Genomic DNA, 17175 nt, shown 5'->3' on the forward strand with positions numbered 1-17175 from the left:
AGATGGTACTGCCTTGCAGGCAGTGGTATTATGACTGGCTGTAGCCTGTCAAGCCGTGATATTGGTCTACTACATGAGCGAGCGGGTTGATATTGACAAATATCGTTAGCAAACAAGAGGAGGGAAAATGCGTCCGATGCCATAATGCTAAGTACACACCCCACGAGTTGCTCGGACCCGTAGAAGAGTAAACCGATTCCATTACCAGGCTGAGCAATGAGCGAACGATCCACTATCTTGAAATCACCACCTCCCCGGCCCGTGTTTGCAATTAACCAGTTGGCGCGAACATCGGCTGGGTGCTGTGTCCCGTCGAACAGGTAGTGGAAACCTGGCTCCGGTTGAGCGGGATTTGGCGGTGGTAAGACATGATCGCCGAGTCGACGAGCCAGCGCAAGTCCTGTAAGCATTCGATTCGGTGAACCAATTGTCGGAAAGAGTGCAGGTCCAACAGCGCACGCGTTCTTCACGCTGTGGAACTTCCCGTGGGCATCTGTCACGGATGTATTCGGATCATCTCCCATTTTCAACGTGCTAGCCTGATGGTGTGTGGTCCCAAGCCCATCGCGGCGACCATTCGGGTTGACCCCATTCCGAATGGCGTACGGCAGGTCTCTGGTGAGCGCCGTGGCAGCAACCCTTGAGGGCACCATCCTGGCTGGGTTGCGGGCGATCACATCGATATTATGCCCAGCTGCCAAGGCGACTGCCAGTTCATCTGAGGCCTGGTCCAGGGCGTCCCACAGCTGGAGATATTCCTCCAGAGGGTGTAAATTTACGTATGCCTTACGCTCGCCATAGTCGGTCTGAGATGGGTCATGATCCAGCGACACGTTACTCTTTGGATTGCCGCCTTCCATCTCCCCGATGCCGCGGATCGTAATGACAACGTGTGAATCAGAAGCTAAGAGATGCTGATAAACAGTGTCGATGTCTGGCGGTTTTCGAAATAATTCGGCTTTCGAATCCGAGTTGATGTTGTCCAAGCCGGAGGCGGTAATTTGCAAGTGGAAGTAGCCAACTGTACCGTCCAGTGTGCCATCTGCACGCTTAAATTTGTGCTTACCTTTCACCAACAGTCCCAGAGGTCTGTAGGGCTTGAACTGTGGGCGAGAGCCTGTCGAGTGCTATGCGTGGAATGCGGAAGTCGATATTAGAGCGCTGATGGGCCATTAGGTTGGACCCAATGGGTCCCTGTTCGCCAAACGAAAACAATGCCAGACGGGTGCTTTCGATCGTGCCTAGGGCAATGATAACCTTAAAATCAGGCGCGATGGAAATTGGACCTCGCTCGGTCAAAATGCCAGTAACGCGTTTACCGTCAGAGTCATTCGCTACGCTCAGACGTGTGACGTGACACTGTGGCACAATCATGAATCGCTTGCTCACGTCATCAAGGTACGACTCCTTCGATGCCACGCGCGCAGCTTTAATCATCAGCGGAACGGCGCTGAACTTGTTCATGGGGAAGAACCCAGCATGCTCAGCCCTAGCCTGCACGGCGAGTGGTGCCTCGAGCTTGAGCTTCTTGCGCAATGTTTGCTCGAGATCTCTGAGTTGACCAGGATCTGGGGGTAAGGGATTAGGTAAGGGGACGCCAAGCAAGGCCGCGAGATCTGCCAGTGTGGGCCGAGTATCTAATATCTCGACTGGTGGAGCGTCGGGTAAATGCGCCAGCGGTACAGCTTCAGTTACTCATCCAGACTCCAGGATTGTGTAAACCTGATCTCGCAGTGCACTATGTAGATCGCCGAACATGAAGTCGTTCATAGATATTACGCCTATTTGCTGACCGGATTGACGAAAGTAGCCATTGTTTCCGTTTGGTAGTCTCGCGCTGTGGAGATCGCCCAACACGGTTTTCGGCCAGGCTTCTGCTGGCGTCTGGGAGTCGAGTGGGCGAGGAGACCAGCCACCCTGTAAGACCGATCGGCCGCCGACGCAGTACGCCAGTCCGTATGCGGAAAGGTTGCGTCTCACATGTGGCGTCTGAGCATTCCCATCATGCTTTATCGAAACGCAGTTATTGGTTGGGCAGGTGTGTCAAGCACAGATGAAAAGGGAAGCGACTGCAAATATGCTCCACCAACACCGAAAGGTAAGGCGGGACTTTCAGGAGACAACAAGCCTAATTGTAAGGAGGGCAAACGAATGCGGGGTTTAACTCAGAGCTTAGGCATTCAGGCAACGCTGCAGGGACGTACAGACTGATGTCTCTAACCCCCCACATCATTGACACAGCCAAAGTGGAAGTTGTTTTCTGTTTAACGACCTTTCGGGAGAGTTCCGCTTATCTTTCTTCGTCCCGGCTGGCAAGGCAGACGCAGGAGGCCGACCACCATTAGCGCCGTGGCCAGTGGGCTTTAGGGATGAGATTGATTCTGTAGCTTCTGGTGATTTCAAATAGCTTTTCAGAACCGATTTTTTATCTCAAATATCTCTAAATTTCTTTATCGTGGTACATCACTTCATTTTACGATGGCCTTTGCCTGCGGTACATGCTGGAAAACATGGTCTACTTGGTGATCCCGTGACCAGCATGTAGCAGACACTTCACATGAAGTCCCAGACTTTGAATGCGAGACCTGTGACCGCTACTTCAACAGCCAGCGTGCTGTTGAGAAATAAACAGGGGTACACGACAATTAGGAATAGAAGAGTAGGGATACTATCCCCTACGCCAAATGGCTGCTTGTCTCTCCTCAATCTAATGTACCGAAATGCACGGTCCATGCAGCCTGGCCAATCACATAGCACAATCTAATCTCGACAACTACATCAAAAACAAATCACCAAACTTCAAACTTAACGCAATACTGCAATTTGGATTTATATCAATTTATATTTTGGGAAAATTCATACCGAAATGTTATCTTTTAATACATACTACTTTGGGCTATTTTACTTAGCAGCTTTCTTTACATGTTGCCCCCCCTTTTTTTCATTCAATGTTGCCCCCTATGGTTCAATAGCGTCATTTCATTTTGTATGTGTTTTTCAATCATGTAGCCCCCTACATGGATGCTGAATGGTTGATAGTTTTCTAGTCCATGATCGGGTTCGCGTTCACCCTTGTTTATGAAACAAAGCTCACAACCGACGAATTTCCAATCTTCGGTAGTTTTATGGATCCAGCTAAGCCGATCGTTGAGGTCCAGAAATGGAGCTGCCGTGAAGGGTTGATTGCTAACGACCCTGTCGGAATCGCCCGACACAACGATCTCCACTTCATTTTTGTCCAGCGGCCAGATCTCGACTTGTTTACTTTTAAGATAGGAGACTATCATCTCATATTCCTGGGCTGCCATGGAGTTTCCAAAGTCACACATATGACCGAACATGTGAGTTGTAGACTCCTTCTGTGAGCTATCTGTCAAATTTGCCATGGAAGACAATAGCTCCGCGAACCGATTAGGTCTTCTCTTCACCGGGGTTTGGTATAATGTGGTTGTGGCACGATGTTTGAGTGAGCTCTGAACCTGCCGGTCCCTCTTCGAGGGCATGGCACTAGATAACGATACCGTCGGAGAAGACTGAGGCGGTGACTCAAACGGATTGTCGTGAGATTGGTCGTCGAGATCCACTGCATCTGGTGTGGTATGTTCTTGTCTGCCTGAACTTGTTCCGACGCGCATCGACGGAGATACACATCTGCTAGGCATATGCAAGAACTCATGCCAACGAACCGACACCCATTCGTAGCGTTCGAGCAATTGGGGTTGCAAATGCGTCGGGAAAGCTCCATCGAGCCCATATGTTCTTGCTCGTTGTAGCGGGCGATGGCCGCTCGACCAAGCAAAAGTAACCCCGCGATCCGCCTTATCTGTCCGGTCGTCGAATCGGTTGAAAGGCTGGCTTACCTCCCGAACATGCCTATCAGTGATACCGATACAAAGCTGTCGCAAGAGTCGCAGGTTGACGCCTTGGTCCCAGACCTCGTGCGTGAATCGCTTGACTATTCTGGTGAGGCGCTCGGTGGACCAACGTTGGCTGTCAAGATTTGGTCTAGTCCTGAAAAAATATGGCGAGCATTCGTTCGTGTAGGGTTCGTGCTCTCGGGCAAGCATGTCCACGAAAGGACGGATATACACAAGATATGTATATAGTAACTGTCCGACCTGAAAGGGAAAGAATCGGGCAACGATGAACTCTCTGTTTGTTGAACGCTTTGCCTTGTGACTGCGAGTGACATAGATCATGAAGCTATTGTATACGTAGAAACTTCGCTCAGCAGTTCCATGATTGCGAACCCGGACTTCCAGTAAGTCTGGTGAGCGAGGCTGACCACCGCATGTCATGAGCATAAGATCGGCTAAGATCTCGCGCAATGCTTCTTCCTTTTTCAAAAATGCAAGGATAGCACCGCGATGCCATTTTCCTTTGCGCGAGAGTGGGCTTGCTTGACTGGTGCAAGCTTTCAACGATATCTCCAAATAGGCTTCTGTCAGATCGTTCTTCGGATGACTAACGAATGAGAATCCGTGTGTCGTATTCGAGATGTCGTCTTTCACGGAAGAAAGGTCACAGGGAGGTTTCCATCCATACATCAATTGCCCAGAAAGAGTTTCCGCACGCTCTAAAAGCGTCATTGGGAGACGTCGGAACTGTTCCATATTGACCGAGATTTCGTCTTTGTATGACACAGTCTGGCTATCATCGCTCCATCTGAGAAGGAACGCGGGCGTCTCTGAGCCAGCTATTGCCCTTCCGTATGCGAGGAGCGAGAAGAGTTCTTCGAATGGCGACTGTGATCCGAGAACTAGGTATTCCAGCCTTGTTTTCTGTAGCAGTGGAACCTGGCCTGTCCGAGGACGTCGTGTGATTCCAAGGGTAGCATAACCTCGTGCTGGTAAGGCATACTCGAGGAACAGAAGTCGTTGAATGTATATCAATGCCGCAAGGTTAGACGTATACGACCTGGCCGGGAGAAAGCTGTTGAGATCGGCTGTGAATCCAAGAATCCCACTAAAATATACCAACAGGGTCGACGCCGGTCGCCCATCTATGACTTCTTCGGTACTGAACTCCATAATCAGTCCGAATAGCAGTTCCAACACTTCTTCGACCAATGGTGATGTCATCCCATCCGATTCTCCTAGCGTACAAGTCTCCACTTTGTGATCGTCAATGTCGTCTTGCTCAAGTGTTTCGTCATCTTCGTATTCACTATTTCCATCATCCATGTCGTCGTTTTCCGAGCCCTCAAACCCCAATGTGGCATCACTTTCATATCCACTCGAGATTTTGTCGTCATTGTGCCTTTCTTCATCATTGCTCTCTTCATCTAACTCATCTTCAATGTCAGTCGTGGTAGATGACTTGATTGATGTCCAGAAGCCCTCAACCGAGGTGTTACACTGCTTCCAAATCTCGTGGTTCCACAATGCCGATATTAGACGAATATGTGATTTCTTGAGCCGTATGCCGGCTTGACGCCGTCGGATGTCTGCAGGTAGGTTGAAGGCTCGAAAGACCATCGCAATAAACCTTTTAAGCACTCGAATGTACTGCTTCCTGCTAGCGGCCTTCTCCACAAAAGTGAAGGGCTTGGCGTAGCAGACGTGGGGTCGTACGCTACGTAGCCAACATAACAGGCTCCTGCTTGTTATCCGCGCCGTCTGCTCGCAGCGGTCCATCACGGCGTCTACCGCAGCGATGAGATTAGCGATTCTGCTTTCATCACCAGCAGAACTGATTATCTGCCCTTCGGATCCGATATAACTAGACAGGCTCATGTTTGCTCCCAGCCGGTCCTCTCAAGCCAGGGCTTTAGATCTGTGAATATTGTGTTTTGGGGACCGCTGTTCATGCCAGTTCCATCCGGTAGGTCCATTTCTTTTAAGAGTCTCTGTCTTCCCTGCTCTCGCTCAAAGATGTCCTTGAGATGGTCGTGAGCTTCCTTACCACCGACTGGTCTGACTGAGGACCCGCCGTATTCAACAATCCAGTAACGTCCTCCAGGAGGACTCTTGGTCCACGCTTGCAAGAACGCAGGCTCGTACATGGCTTTTCTTCGGACCCCTAGTCGAAGCCTCTCCTCCTCATGGTTTGAGGCCACATGACGAGAGATCACTTGGGAGCTCGCCGTGCGCTCAGTACAGAATTTGCATATATATCCATGAACGAGACACAAGTCCGGATCGTAGGGTAAGCCGTCCTTTCGAACACGAGCTTCAGATGGATCCCGTAATTCTTGGGTGCTGGCGCTCAAGAAACGGGTTAATTGACGGCGGTCCGCAGCAGTCACTTTGTGTTTTCTCCGAAGATGCTCGCTAACTTGAGCCGGATCAGAAGCGAGAGCGAAGCGACAAGTATCGTGGCAGCATATGAGAACTCGAGCACGAGATTCGATGGATAGCTTCAGTCGAGAGAGCAGCGTATCATCAGCCATTATGGCTTCTATGTCAAGTGCACGACCAGTACAATACAATACAATACAATTTATTACGCCCGGCGGCCTGTTCTGACCGAAAGGGCACTAGTCACTAATGCTTACATACAACGCCTGCTTTTCGTCCTCGTTTCCCCAAGCCCATGCTGTGCCACACATTGCTCAATTTGTGTCCGCATTTTCCTAAAGCCCATGCTGAACCTTGGTTTTACACTATCAATCTGAAATTCGTGTCCTCAAGCCCATACAGCGCCTGCTCCTTGATTACTCTTTTCCTTTCTGTTCTGCTGTGCCTTGCTTCTCCCACGTTTTAGCAGCATTACCGGCGAACTAGCTTGAAGGCTGTTCTTCAAGTGTCCAGCGTCCTATCTACGGCGGCTGAAGCGGCGTCCGCCTCTGTGCACAGGGTGTTTAGTATAGGGTGTGAGTGGGTTAGTAAGAGTAAGTAGGTGAGGTTCTTGCAATCTGGCTTCAATATTGTGTGTCGAGTCGTCCTGTGGCTATTGCAAATCGTATAGTTGCATGGACTGCCTGCATGTTTGGCGTCCACTTGGCGTCATCTGATGGTGACTTTCCTCCTAAGTAGAACGAGAGGTTCCCTCTCAATGTCTCAGTGCACTGCAGCATCTCAGTCCTGTGCGCTGTCCATTTCCTGCATCGAAAGAGAAAGTGCTCTACTGTCTCTATCGCTTGTCCGCATGTGCATTTCTGTGACGCTGCTATGCTGATCCGGAATAGGTATCCATTTAATCTGGCCATGCCTGTCCTAAGTTGTGCTAGCACGCTGGCTTCTCTCCGTGACAAGCCATCGTAGAGCAATCGAGTGTGCTTACCCGGGAGCGCAGCATCAACCTTCTTCGAAAACTTCCCAACATTGTCTGGTAGCCGTTGGTTTGCACGCTGGCTCGATCGGGCTATATTCAGGGTCGTCGATCGCATTTGGGGAAACTTCTGAGCCGGGACGGCACCGTCTTGGCTCGCACTTCGCGCCTCTTTCTTAGCCATTTTCAGGAGCCTGTGTTCAGCACTGGTGGGCATCCATATGACAGCCACCACGTTTCCTTTGACCCTCAATACATTGATGGAATCATATATGCATTTAACATACTCTTGACCGGACTGCTGGCGAGGGTTTCGGACCGTGAGCACGGCGGCTTTGTTGCTCGCCAACAGTGCCACGCTTCGATACTCAAGGTCGGGTAAGTGTCTCAACGTGTAAGCCATCGCTGCTAGTTGTCCGGAAAATGGGTTCTGCCCCGTCCTCATGCCAAGTGTGAAAGAGAAGCGTTCAAGCTTCGGCCCTCCTTGCACCGATGCAGGAATCTCGATGACCCCGCCGACTCCGACTACCCCATTCCGCGCCGAACTGCTCACTGCAGCACGTACCGCCCATCCTAGATCTGCTTGCATTATCCCTAAACCATCCCCATCATCCACTATAGTCTGCACCCGTTCTACCCAGGGTGCCAACGTGAAAGGGTTGATCGTTTCTAGTTCTTCCATCGGGATCTCATTGAGTGCCACTGCTACCTCGTAGAATGGCGACCGATTGTATCTTCTGAACTTTCGAATGCGAGATGTAGAGCTTCGGAGAGGGTTGGTTGTCGGAAGAGTATGTAGATCAGTCCACATCTTGATGGCCCGTCTCCAGAACCGTTCATGTGCGCTGGCGATATGCGCCTCTGCTTCTGCTACGCTTGTAGCCACTGTGAGGAACGTCCCCACGATTGCATTTGCCCCAATCCTCTGGACCCGGTTGATAGGGCTGGCTCTTCTATACCTGCAGGCGTGCATCCATACGTTTGAGGCGTAATCCACGACCGGGGCCACCGTGGCTGCGAATAACTGCCTCGCTGCCCTCGGAGTAAGACCCCTGAGCCTCTGCAGCTCCATCGCAGCGTTCAATCCCTTGGCCGCTGCCCGTGCTATGTGCTCTTTGTATTTGAGGCCAGCATCCATAATCATGCCGAGAACCTTGACCTGGGTCTTGGGCCGAACAAGCTGTCCCCTGATTGCAAAAGGCTCTGAGTCGGACTTGTATGCTTTCCGCGTGAAGTGTATGATCGCCGTCTTTTCTGTCTCGAACGTTGCGCCACTTCTTCTCTCCCAGTCTAGAGCTTTCTTAATGATCCCTTTGATCCCATCGCGGTTACTTTCTGCGGTTGGACCTGTCACCCAGGCAGTGAAGTCATCCACAAACGCTATCGCTCCCCCGTAGCAGTCGATGCGCTGCTGTACGAGGTCTGCATTGAAGAAAAGAAACAGGATCGGAGACAGAGGTGAGCCTTGTGGGAGCCCCGCTTGTGGTAGACTTCGCATCTCGGTTGTCTGTCCGTTGATCTGAATAGTCGCTGTGCGATCCGAGCAAAAGGTTTCGATCCAGCGAAGCAGATCCTCTGGTATGCCCCTTGCTCTCAGTCTTTGAATGAGTCTTTCTTTGCACACTCCATTGTAAGCTCCTTTGACGTCAAAGCTCACCAGGCTAAGGATCCATCGACCCCGCCAGGCGGCATAGATCTGCTCTTGCAGCAGCATCAATGCCTGCTCATCGGAACGTTGTTTGCGAGCTCCAAAGTGATTGGTTGGTAGTAATCCGTATGTTTCAACGGCATGCGAGATCCTTTCTGCGACGACCGCCTCTAGTATTTTGCCTAGCGTGGATAGAAGCGAAATAGGCCTCCATGCCTTCGCGACCGAATAGTTTTCCTTGTTTGGTTTCTTTAGCGGAATGATCTTGGCATGTCTCCATTGATCCGGCAGCACTCCATCTTCCAGCGACGCACGGAAAAGCGAGAAGACTCGGTGCCTGACAGAAGGCCAGATCTGTTTCCAGACTAGAACAGGTAACCCGTCTTCACCAGGTGCTTTCCATGACTTCGCCGCGAAAAGCTGTCGCTCTACCTCCTCCATGGTGATGTCCGGCATGGTGATGGCAGATCCGCGCTGGGGTCGATCCCCTTCCTGCTCGATGTGCTCCGGCAATGGAGGGAAGAACGTGATGAACATCTCCTCGGCCTGTTCGATGTTGTTGGTCGTACATGTGCCGTCGACCCTCGTGAGTTGGGGTACTTTTCCAAATGCTGTATCGTCTCCAGACTTGAGATACTTTGCTGCCTTCCATATGTTGTCGTTATCGGCTAAAAACTCGTTCCAATGCGTCTTTTTCTGCTGTCTGATGGCATCATGGTACTGCTTTGCTGCTCCTCTCGCCGTGTCCTCAAGCTCCTCGCATACTCGTCCCGCACGTCTCGATGCTCTGGCACGGTTCCTCCAGTGTGTGTATATCTGCCGAAGTTGTGTGAGGTCTGAGGTCCACCAACGCTTTGCGTATGGTGACGGCTTAGCTCTGGGTGTTAGCGCGCGGACTGCCTCCAGCACTACTGTCATAAGCCTGTTAGTCTTCTGCTGTACGGTGCCTTGTTCCGGGATGGACTCTAACGCCTCGGCAATCCGGGCGTTGATCTCCTTCCATGGTGCGTTCTTGAGCAAAAGTCGCTCCTGGGCTTGCGGCATCGGAACAGAGACGTCGAATTCCGTCTCGATAGCACGATGATCGGATCCGTGCTCCGTGCCATGTATCATACACTTGACAGTCGAAGACGCTAGATCTGCCGAAGTAAGGATCAGGTCGACTGTTGTCTCAAAATCTCCACCGCTCCACGTCTTCGTTCCTCTCGGGAGCAGGCTCATAAGTTCAAATTCATTCATAAGATTGATGATCTGATCCGCTTCGCCTTGCCTCGTCAAGGATATGTCGTCTCCTCCCCATAGCTGGTCGTGTCGGTTGAAGTCTCCGACAACTACCACGTCCACCAGTCTACCGGCTTGTCCTCTTACGTCTGAGATGACCTGGCGCAAAGCGTTGCAAGTGCCTTGTAAAGCTTGGGTGTCTCCTCCTGGCACGTAAACCGAAACAACCAGAACCAGCCGCTCAGGGAGTCGCAAGATGGCTGCCGTCATATCCGCTGTCTCAATCGGTATCTGCTCCGCCTCCACATCCTTGTTTACCCATAACATGCTTCGAATCGGCCACCGGCCCTCTCTCCAAACTGTGGGGACCATCTTAACCCATCTGGGGTGCCCCATAGGGACCGTTAGTAGCTTGCTGTCCTTTTGGTGTGCCTGGGGCTCTTGGATCGCTATTGCTGCGTAATCTTGAAGTTGCTTATCGTTCATGAGGCTCTCGTGTACCGTATCCTGCTTTCTCACATTCAGTTGAATCACCTGCAACGACTTACTCATGCCGCCTGGGGTGAAGTTTCAGGCAATTTCTACTGAATGACTCATGCGGACCGCTGCAGAGAGCGCACTTGGGTATCTGCGCCCGGCATTCACTGTGATGGTGGCCCACGGTGGCGCACCTTGCACATACTCGATTCTTATTGCACGAGAATGCCTTGTGACCGAGCTCTTGGCAATTATAGCATTGTTCCGGTCCAGTGGTCTGCTCAAATACACTCGTATATGCCGATTCACCTGCGACGAGAAAGTAGTGTTCCTGCAGTAGTCTCTTGGCATCGCTGCTCTTAGTTAAGTAGACTACCATGGATCCATATGACTTGGGGTTGACCTTCCGGCTCAGCCAGGCTACCTTGGCAATCTGGACTTCATTCTCCTGGTTTAAGGCTTCTATTGCTCCGGGGATGATGTTAAACTCCTGGTCAAAGACGGCCATACGATTCATGCTATCAACTTTGATAGGATATAGTTGGTCCCGAAGGACTCTTGCACCTGGAGCTTTCCTGGTTTCGAGGATGGTCTTGATCTTTTGTATTTCTTCTTCGTTCCTACCTATAATCCTAAGGCGGTTGGCATTCCGACCATCTCTGGTCACTGCGACGCATCGCCAGTAAGGTTGGTCACTCGACTGTCGCATCTCCTGCTCCACGGTTTTACGAATCATTGTTGGTGTAGCCTCTCTAAGATGGTCTTCAGGAACTCTGGATGTGTCGACTGTGCAGAACACCGGTTCTGGAGTTGCCGATCGGGCTGCAGACGAAGATTGACTGGACATGCTGGTGGATGTCATCCTGGCTGCGTCTGCATACGATTGAACCGACGACCGTGGTGTTTCAGTCTTATTCAGCATGTCTAGCTGTAGTCGAGTCTGCTCCAGCTCGCCGCAAACCTGGGTGAGCTGGTCTCGGACTTGCGATAATTCTTGTGCCATCTGGGCCGTGGCCCTGGCGACTTCCTCGGCCATGCGATCACTGAGCTTGGTGAACTCGAGCTGAAATTCGGCCTTCATCGCTTCGATTTTCTTGTTCAAGTCCTGCTCTAGTAGTTGCTTCAAGCTCTGGACTGCCTCGACCATGCCACCAGCTGACTTGGGGGCAGCCTGCTTCCGAGCTCGGTTTTGTCCCAAAGCTCCCTCACTAGTCTCACCTTCCTCCTGCCATTCCATATCTCCATTTTGCTGCTCCATCTCCAATACCTTCGTCGTTCCTGACCCTCTTCCGCTGAGGGCGATGATATCCCCCGCCCGAACCATCCGGATCGTCTCCCATGACGATGATGACGTCTGATGCGGGGTTCGCAACACCAGACATCCACCAAGGGTCTGAATCTCCGCCAGGCGGTCCTCAGATCTTATAAAAGTGATAAATAGGATAAGTAGAAGTTCACGACCAGTACAGTACAGTATTGCAGAATCGCGGTATCGAAGTGGCCAAGGACTGTCAGGCGAGTTGCGCGAGTGGTTATCAGCTTGGGGTTTCCTCCTGTGATAGGGAAAGTTGGAAAGGGGGACATGCCACCAGATCATCCTTATTACAGTCATTACAATTAAGTTTTCAGGCGCACCCCCTACAGCATAGAAGACAGGGAACTCAGCTTTTGTATCACAATGATTGGTGGAGTGAGGAGAGTGCACGGACCAGGATTTCTTGTATTCGAACCCAGGCACAAGGGGTTGGAAGGCGGCTAATAGGCGGACGGGTACCCGTCCTTCTAAAACTGGACGGGTCCCGTCCGAGTTACCATATCTGGTATAGCTTACTCCGCTATCGGATTGGAACTATTTCGAGTGGTTTTACTTGAAGTCCATCAACCGCTAATTTTACTCAAAGCAAATCGCTGACTTTAACTTGTATAGTCTTGATTTATCCGAGCTATAAGCTCATTATAAACTCTACTAAAGTTAGGACTGAACTACAATACAACTCTCCTCCTGTTCCGTGGCAGCATACAAGGCTTCTTGTTCATCGATATCCCGCTGAGCTATCTTCCACAGCTCGCCCGTACCTCTTCTGCTTGTAAACAGTCGTCCGTTCTCGGTCTCCTTAGCTACTTGTGCTTCAATTCGATCAGCTTCTGATTTATCCTAGTCTAAGTAAGCCATCATCTCTTCTTTAGTCCATTCTCTCGGACCCGTCGAGGTTTTGCAGCACCTCCCCATTTGCTTATAATCAAGACACCAGCTGTAGCTTGCTTTTGAGTATCCCAAAGGTAAGCCCATTGTCTTTCGATACTGGCGATTACCTAGCCAGGCTCCTGGGGGTTGAGCCTTATACTAATCCTCTCTAGACTTGACGTATCTCTGATGGATGGCTCGTGGATCATCATGCCTCAGATTTGTAGTTGGGCTCGAAGCTAGATCTCTCGAATTTAACTGTGGTGATACCTGCGGTCTACACGTCGATGGCGTAGGTGATGGGTGGCGAGGTTCTGGAGTCGTTATGTATCGGTCCACCTGCTCTGTTTCGATGGTCAACTGGGATGGCAGATCTTGACAATTTGATTCATTCTCAAATTCGAAAGTTTCCAAAGTTGTGATTGGTTGCCACTGTATTTCGCCGAGCGTTCTCATCACTGGTGGCCTTGGTTCCTCAGGGGTCGTAAAGGGTATCTACCCAAAGGTTTTCGAACACACCTGCGGCTGGTCTGAAGATATAACGGGCAATGCTCTTAGTTCCGAGTATCGTAGTGGGCACTCCTTTGAGTTCCTTGCGTGACCTAGTATATGACATTTGCTGCATAAAGGAGGGTTTCGTATCGGCCTCGCCTTCTCAATGACTTCAAAGCCGCCAAGTTCTCTTCTCACACTAGATAACGGCAAAGACGAATTCGTAGTCACTGGATCGACTCGCTGGCGGGGTTCTAAGAGGGGCCTTCGATTATCTTCCCGAGTCAAGTGCCAATGCAGATGAAAATCTTCGAGTTGTAGAGTCTGGTCTTGAGCTAATAAACCCTCCAGCTTGTGAGCGCAGGGCAGCCCTTGTGATCGTGAGAAAGAACCAGTACAGGCCGACAAAGGAGTAGAGCCTTAATGAAATAGAAGCTTTCGTTGCTGCTCAACCTTTCGCAAAGCTTCATGAGACACCCAACCACGTACTGCACCATAGAGAATACTGGAGAGTTCGATAGGTGTCCTGATCTTCTGCTTGGCTTGGTTCGACTTCAACTCCGCCAGTTGATTGAGTAGTGCATGCTTGATCGATCGCCAAGCTTCGAACAAGTCCAATGTAGATACTTTGAGGTGGCTCTTAAGCAGCCAGTGTATGCCTTCCACCCTTGAAGTAACGACGTTGTCAAAGTGGGGATGTTGATTGACCCACGCCTTCACCAGCTTCTCTTTGTATTGATCAAGCCAGTTTGTCTTGATATATTCGACTTCTTCGATACAATCCGCGATGTATTTCTTCTCAAACTCGGACAAACGTTCGTGGAAAGTTTGTTCATTTGGTGACTTGATGATCGAATGCCAGTGGCCGTAAAACTCATTCCAAGCCTCGATTCCCGGGTTTTCCCCTTGAGTCTGGCGCGTAAATCTCGGCTGGCAGTAGCGAAGAACTGCCTTGTTAGCATGCCAGAGACATAGCAGCGGCCTTGACGATGGGAAGCAAGTATCGACAGCATTCATACATGCTAGGCAGCGATCAATCAAGATGACAGAGGGGTGCCTAATCCTGTGGTTTTCGCACAACGATCGGAATCGATCTAACGCCCAAAAATAGTCTTCACATTCCCCACTCCGGAAAGTGAACGCAACACAGAACGAACGTTGACAAGAGTCGACACCGATCAAGTCCAAAAGTGGCATGCCGTATTTGTTGGTTTTATATGTACAGTCTAAGATTAAGACATCCGGATATGTCTGTAGATATGCTACTGAATCGGGATGCGCAAATAGAACAGCTTTGACTCGACCGTCTGGACCGGTTTGAAATTGACTCCAAAATCCTTCTCTAAACAGCTGATCAGCAAGCGCGTTAATGCTGCTTAGTCCTTGACGCACTTCTCGTCTAGCATCTGCAATACGATTGTAATATGTCCTGTTGTGTTGCTATCGTGTCGGTGTTCTGCCGCATGTCAGGGCTGCCGTCAGATCAGATTAACAATCAGATATATCAATCAGTTCAATCAATTCAGATCAAATACGGTATCCTAACAGATCAATCAATTCAGACACAAGCATCTGTGCATCTGATATATCTGATATCCTTATAAAGGAAGATGACTACCCTAGAACCGTCGGATCATCCATATTTTCCGGTCCTCACAGTAAGTAAGGTTGGAAATCGATCCCTTTGTCATCGCACTTTCTTGGCATACAAGTGTTAAGAAAGTAGCCCTGTCTACACCTAAATCCTTAACAAGTGCACAACAAACATTCCAATCTGCGCTTTGCGCAGTCGCAAGCCGCAGTGATGGCTTCGTCTACGACGATCCCGTCTGCTGCCCCAGATCCCTTTGATCTGGGAATCCACACTCCCGTCAACCTGAATCGGGGAGCCCGTGCAGCCCTCTTGCAGAACAGTCCGGCAGCCGTCAACGGCACCATTGGTGTTTCAACCGGTTCCGGCCGGATGGCCCAGACACCATCCTCACCACTTAACCCCGCCACCACCGCTGCAGCTACGGAAGGAGCTGAGCGTGCCAGTCCCGTATCCACCTTTGAACAACGACCAATCTCTATCGTTGAATCAGCCAACGATCTCGCGCGAGAACACGCGGAAGAGTACAACACCAAGCTGATGGTGTTCCGGGCCTTCTGTACCAAGTTTGAAGAAGCGGCCCAGCAATTCGTCACCGGACCACAACGACGCTTCGCTCAGCAATTTGCCAATGATTTCCTCGGTTTTTGGAAACGAGAGCTCTCCTGCTCCGGACCTGTGACCCCCAAGCCTACATACAGCAGCGTGGCCGCTGCCGCGCCTCCCACTGACCATGACCGTCTGACCTACAGACAACAACAACAACATAAAGGCCGACAAACAGATCCACCTCATCGCCAAGGGCAACAGACGACCATCGCCCCACCCCGACAAGACCTCCGCGTCTTTATCCGTCTAGAAGCCGGAGCTCCGGCCAGGGCCCACAGTAGCTATGCCATCCGGACTCTGATCCGGGAGAAGCTCGGCGCTGTCTCAGACAAGATCCGGCAGGTGTTCCAGGTCAGATCGGGATGGGCCGTTCTGGCTGCCGACTCGGCAACACGCGACTTTCTGGTAGAAAAGCAAGCTGAGTGGGCCGCTGAACTGGGAGCTACAGCAGTAGAAACGAACAAGGAATGGTTCACCTATGTGGTCTCAGACGTTCCTACAAGACTAACTGACTTTTACGGAAATGAGGTGGATAGTGACAGCGTCGTCAGCGACGAGATAGAAATCCAGACTGGGCTCAAGCCTATTGACGTACGTACCGGAAGACAATTCTCGGATAACCCCTTGACCAAGGCCCTACTTGTGTCCTTTCTGAAGCCCACAAAAAGATTCTGGTCCCTTTTCGGCAGTAGCGCAGCTAGACTTGTTGACAAAACCGACCGACCTAGACAATGTGAGAAGTGCTGGGGCCACCATTTTGCCCGCAACTGTCACAGACAGCCAGTTTGCCGACGCTGTGGTGAGACCGGCCACCTCGTAGACGATTGCATCGCACCAGAACAGTGCGTCAACTGCTTAGGCCCCCACCAGGCCAACTTTCGTAGGTGCCCAGCTCGGCCAAAGACAGTGCACGGCGTGCTCCGCCGACTCACTAAAGAGCAACGAAAGCATGTCAGGACCGTAGGTGCTGAGACATACCGACAACGACACCAAGAACCACAGTCGGGATCGCATCAGGAAGCCCGGCAGGGCATGGCTGAGCGACAAAACGAGGATGTCACATCACAAGAACGACCGAACGCTCGTGCTCCAAGCCCAGCTGTATCAGGAGCACCCTCGTGCATCATGGTGGCCACGACCCCTCATGCTGGCTATGAAGCAGAGGAAGAACCCGAACAGCCCAGACCAGGCTCACCGCGAAAGCGCCGAATAGTTCTCATTAATCGCTCGCATGGCCAGGAATAGATATTCTCAAACACGAAAGAACGACAGGAAGCCGCTCAGGATCTTCCAGGCCAACGTCGGCAAGATCCCTCCGGCCCACGACTGCGCTCTGGCGCTGGCCGACTCGGAACAATATGACGTTGTGCTCTTGCAAGAGCCGTGGACGGCTCACACAGAGACCCGCACTTTAACTAAGACTCACCCTGCATATGACACATTTACGCCGGTCGACATGTGGAACAGCAACGACACTCGGCCTAGAGTGATGACATATGTCCGACGAGACTCAAGACTTCTTGCTGACCAGATTCGGCCTTTTCAGACTCGTGATATCCTTTGGCTCACAATCAACGACCTGACGATCGTCAACTTCTATCGTCAGAACGACGAGAGGGACGCCCTAGACACACTATTTCAATGGTCTGTCCCGGAACGTTGCCTCGTTGCTGGCGATTTCAATGCCAGACATCGTAGCTGGCAAACAGGCCAAACTACGAACCGGGGCCAAGAGATAGC

The 17175-nt window shown here is 51.1% G+C and overlaps 2 protein-coding genes across 2 annotated transcripts; both read right to left on the minus strand.

Moving 5' to 3' along the window:
• Positions 1 to 48: 48 nt before the first annotated feature.
• Positions 49 to 5636, minus strand: FOXG_15095 (uncharacterized protein; the record flags this gene model as incomplete). Its single annotated transcript, XM_018395167.1, has 4 exons — positions 49 to 66; positions 156 to 1021; positions 1074 to 1568; positions 3095 to 5636. 4 exons carry the CDS (start codon positions 5634 to 5636, stop codon positions 49 to 51), a joined length of 3921 nt encoding a protein of 1306 aa, XP_018255645.1.
• A 95-nt stretch (positions 5637 to 5731) lies between these two features.
• FOXG_15096 (uncharacterized protein) lies at positions 5732 to 6391 on the minus strand (the record flags this gene model as incomplete). Its single annotated transcript, XM_018395168.1, has 1 exon — positions 5732 to 6391. The coding sequence occupies one exon, from the start codon at positions 6389 to 6391 to the stop codon at positions 5732 to 5734; it is 660 nt and encodes a 219-aa protein (XP_018255646.1).
• Between the last annotated feature and the right edge of the window lie 10784 nt (positions 6392 to 17175).

This window comes from Fusarium oxysporum, chromosome 1, assembly GCF_000149955.1.
Source record: "Fusarium oxysporum f. sp. lycopersici 4287 chromosome 1, whole genome shotgun sequence".
NCBI lineage: Eukaryota > Fungi > Ascomycota > Sordariomycetes > Hypocreales > Nectriaceae > Fusarium > Fusarium oxysporum.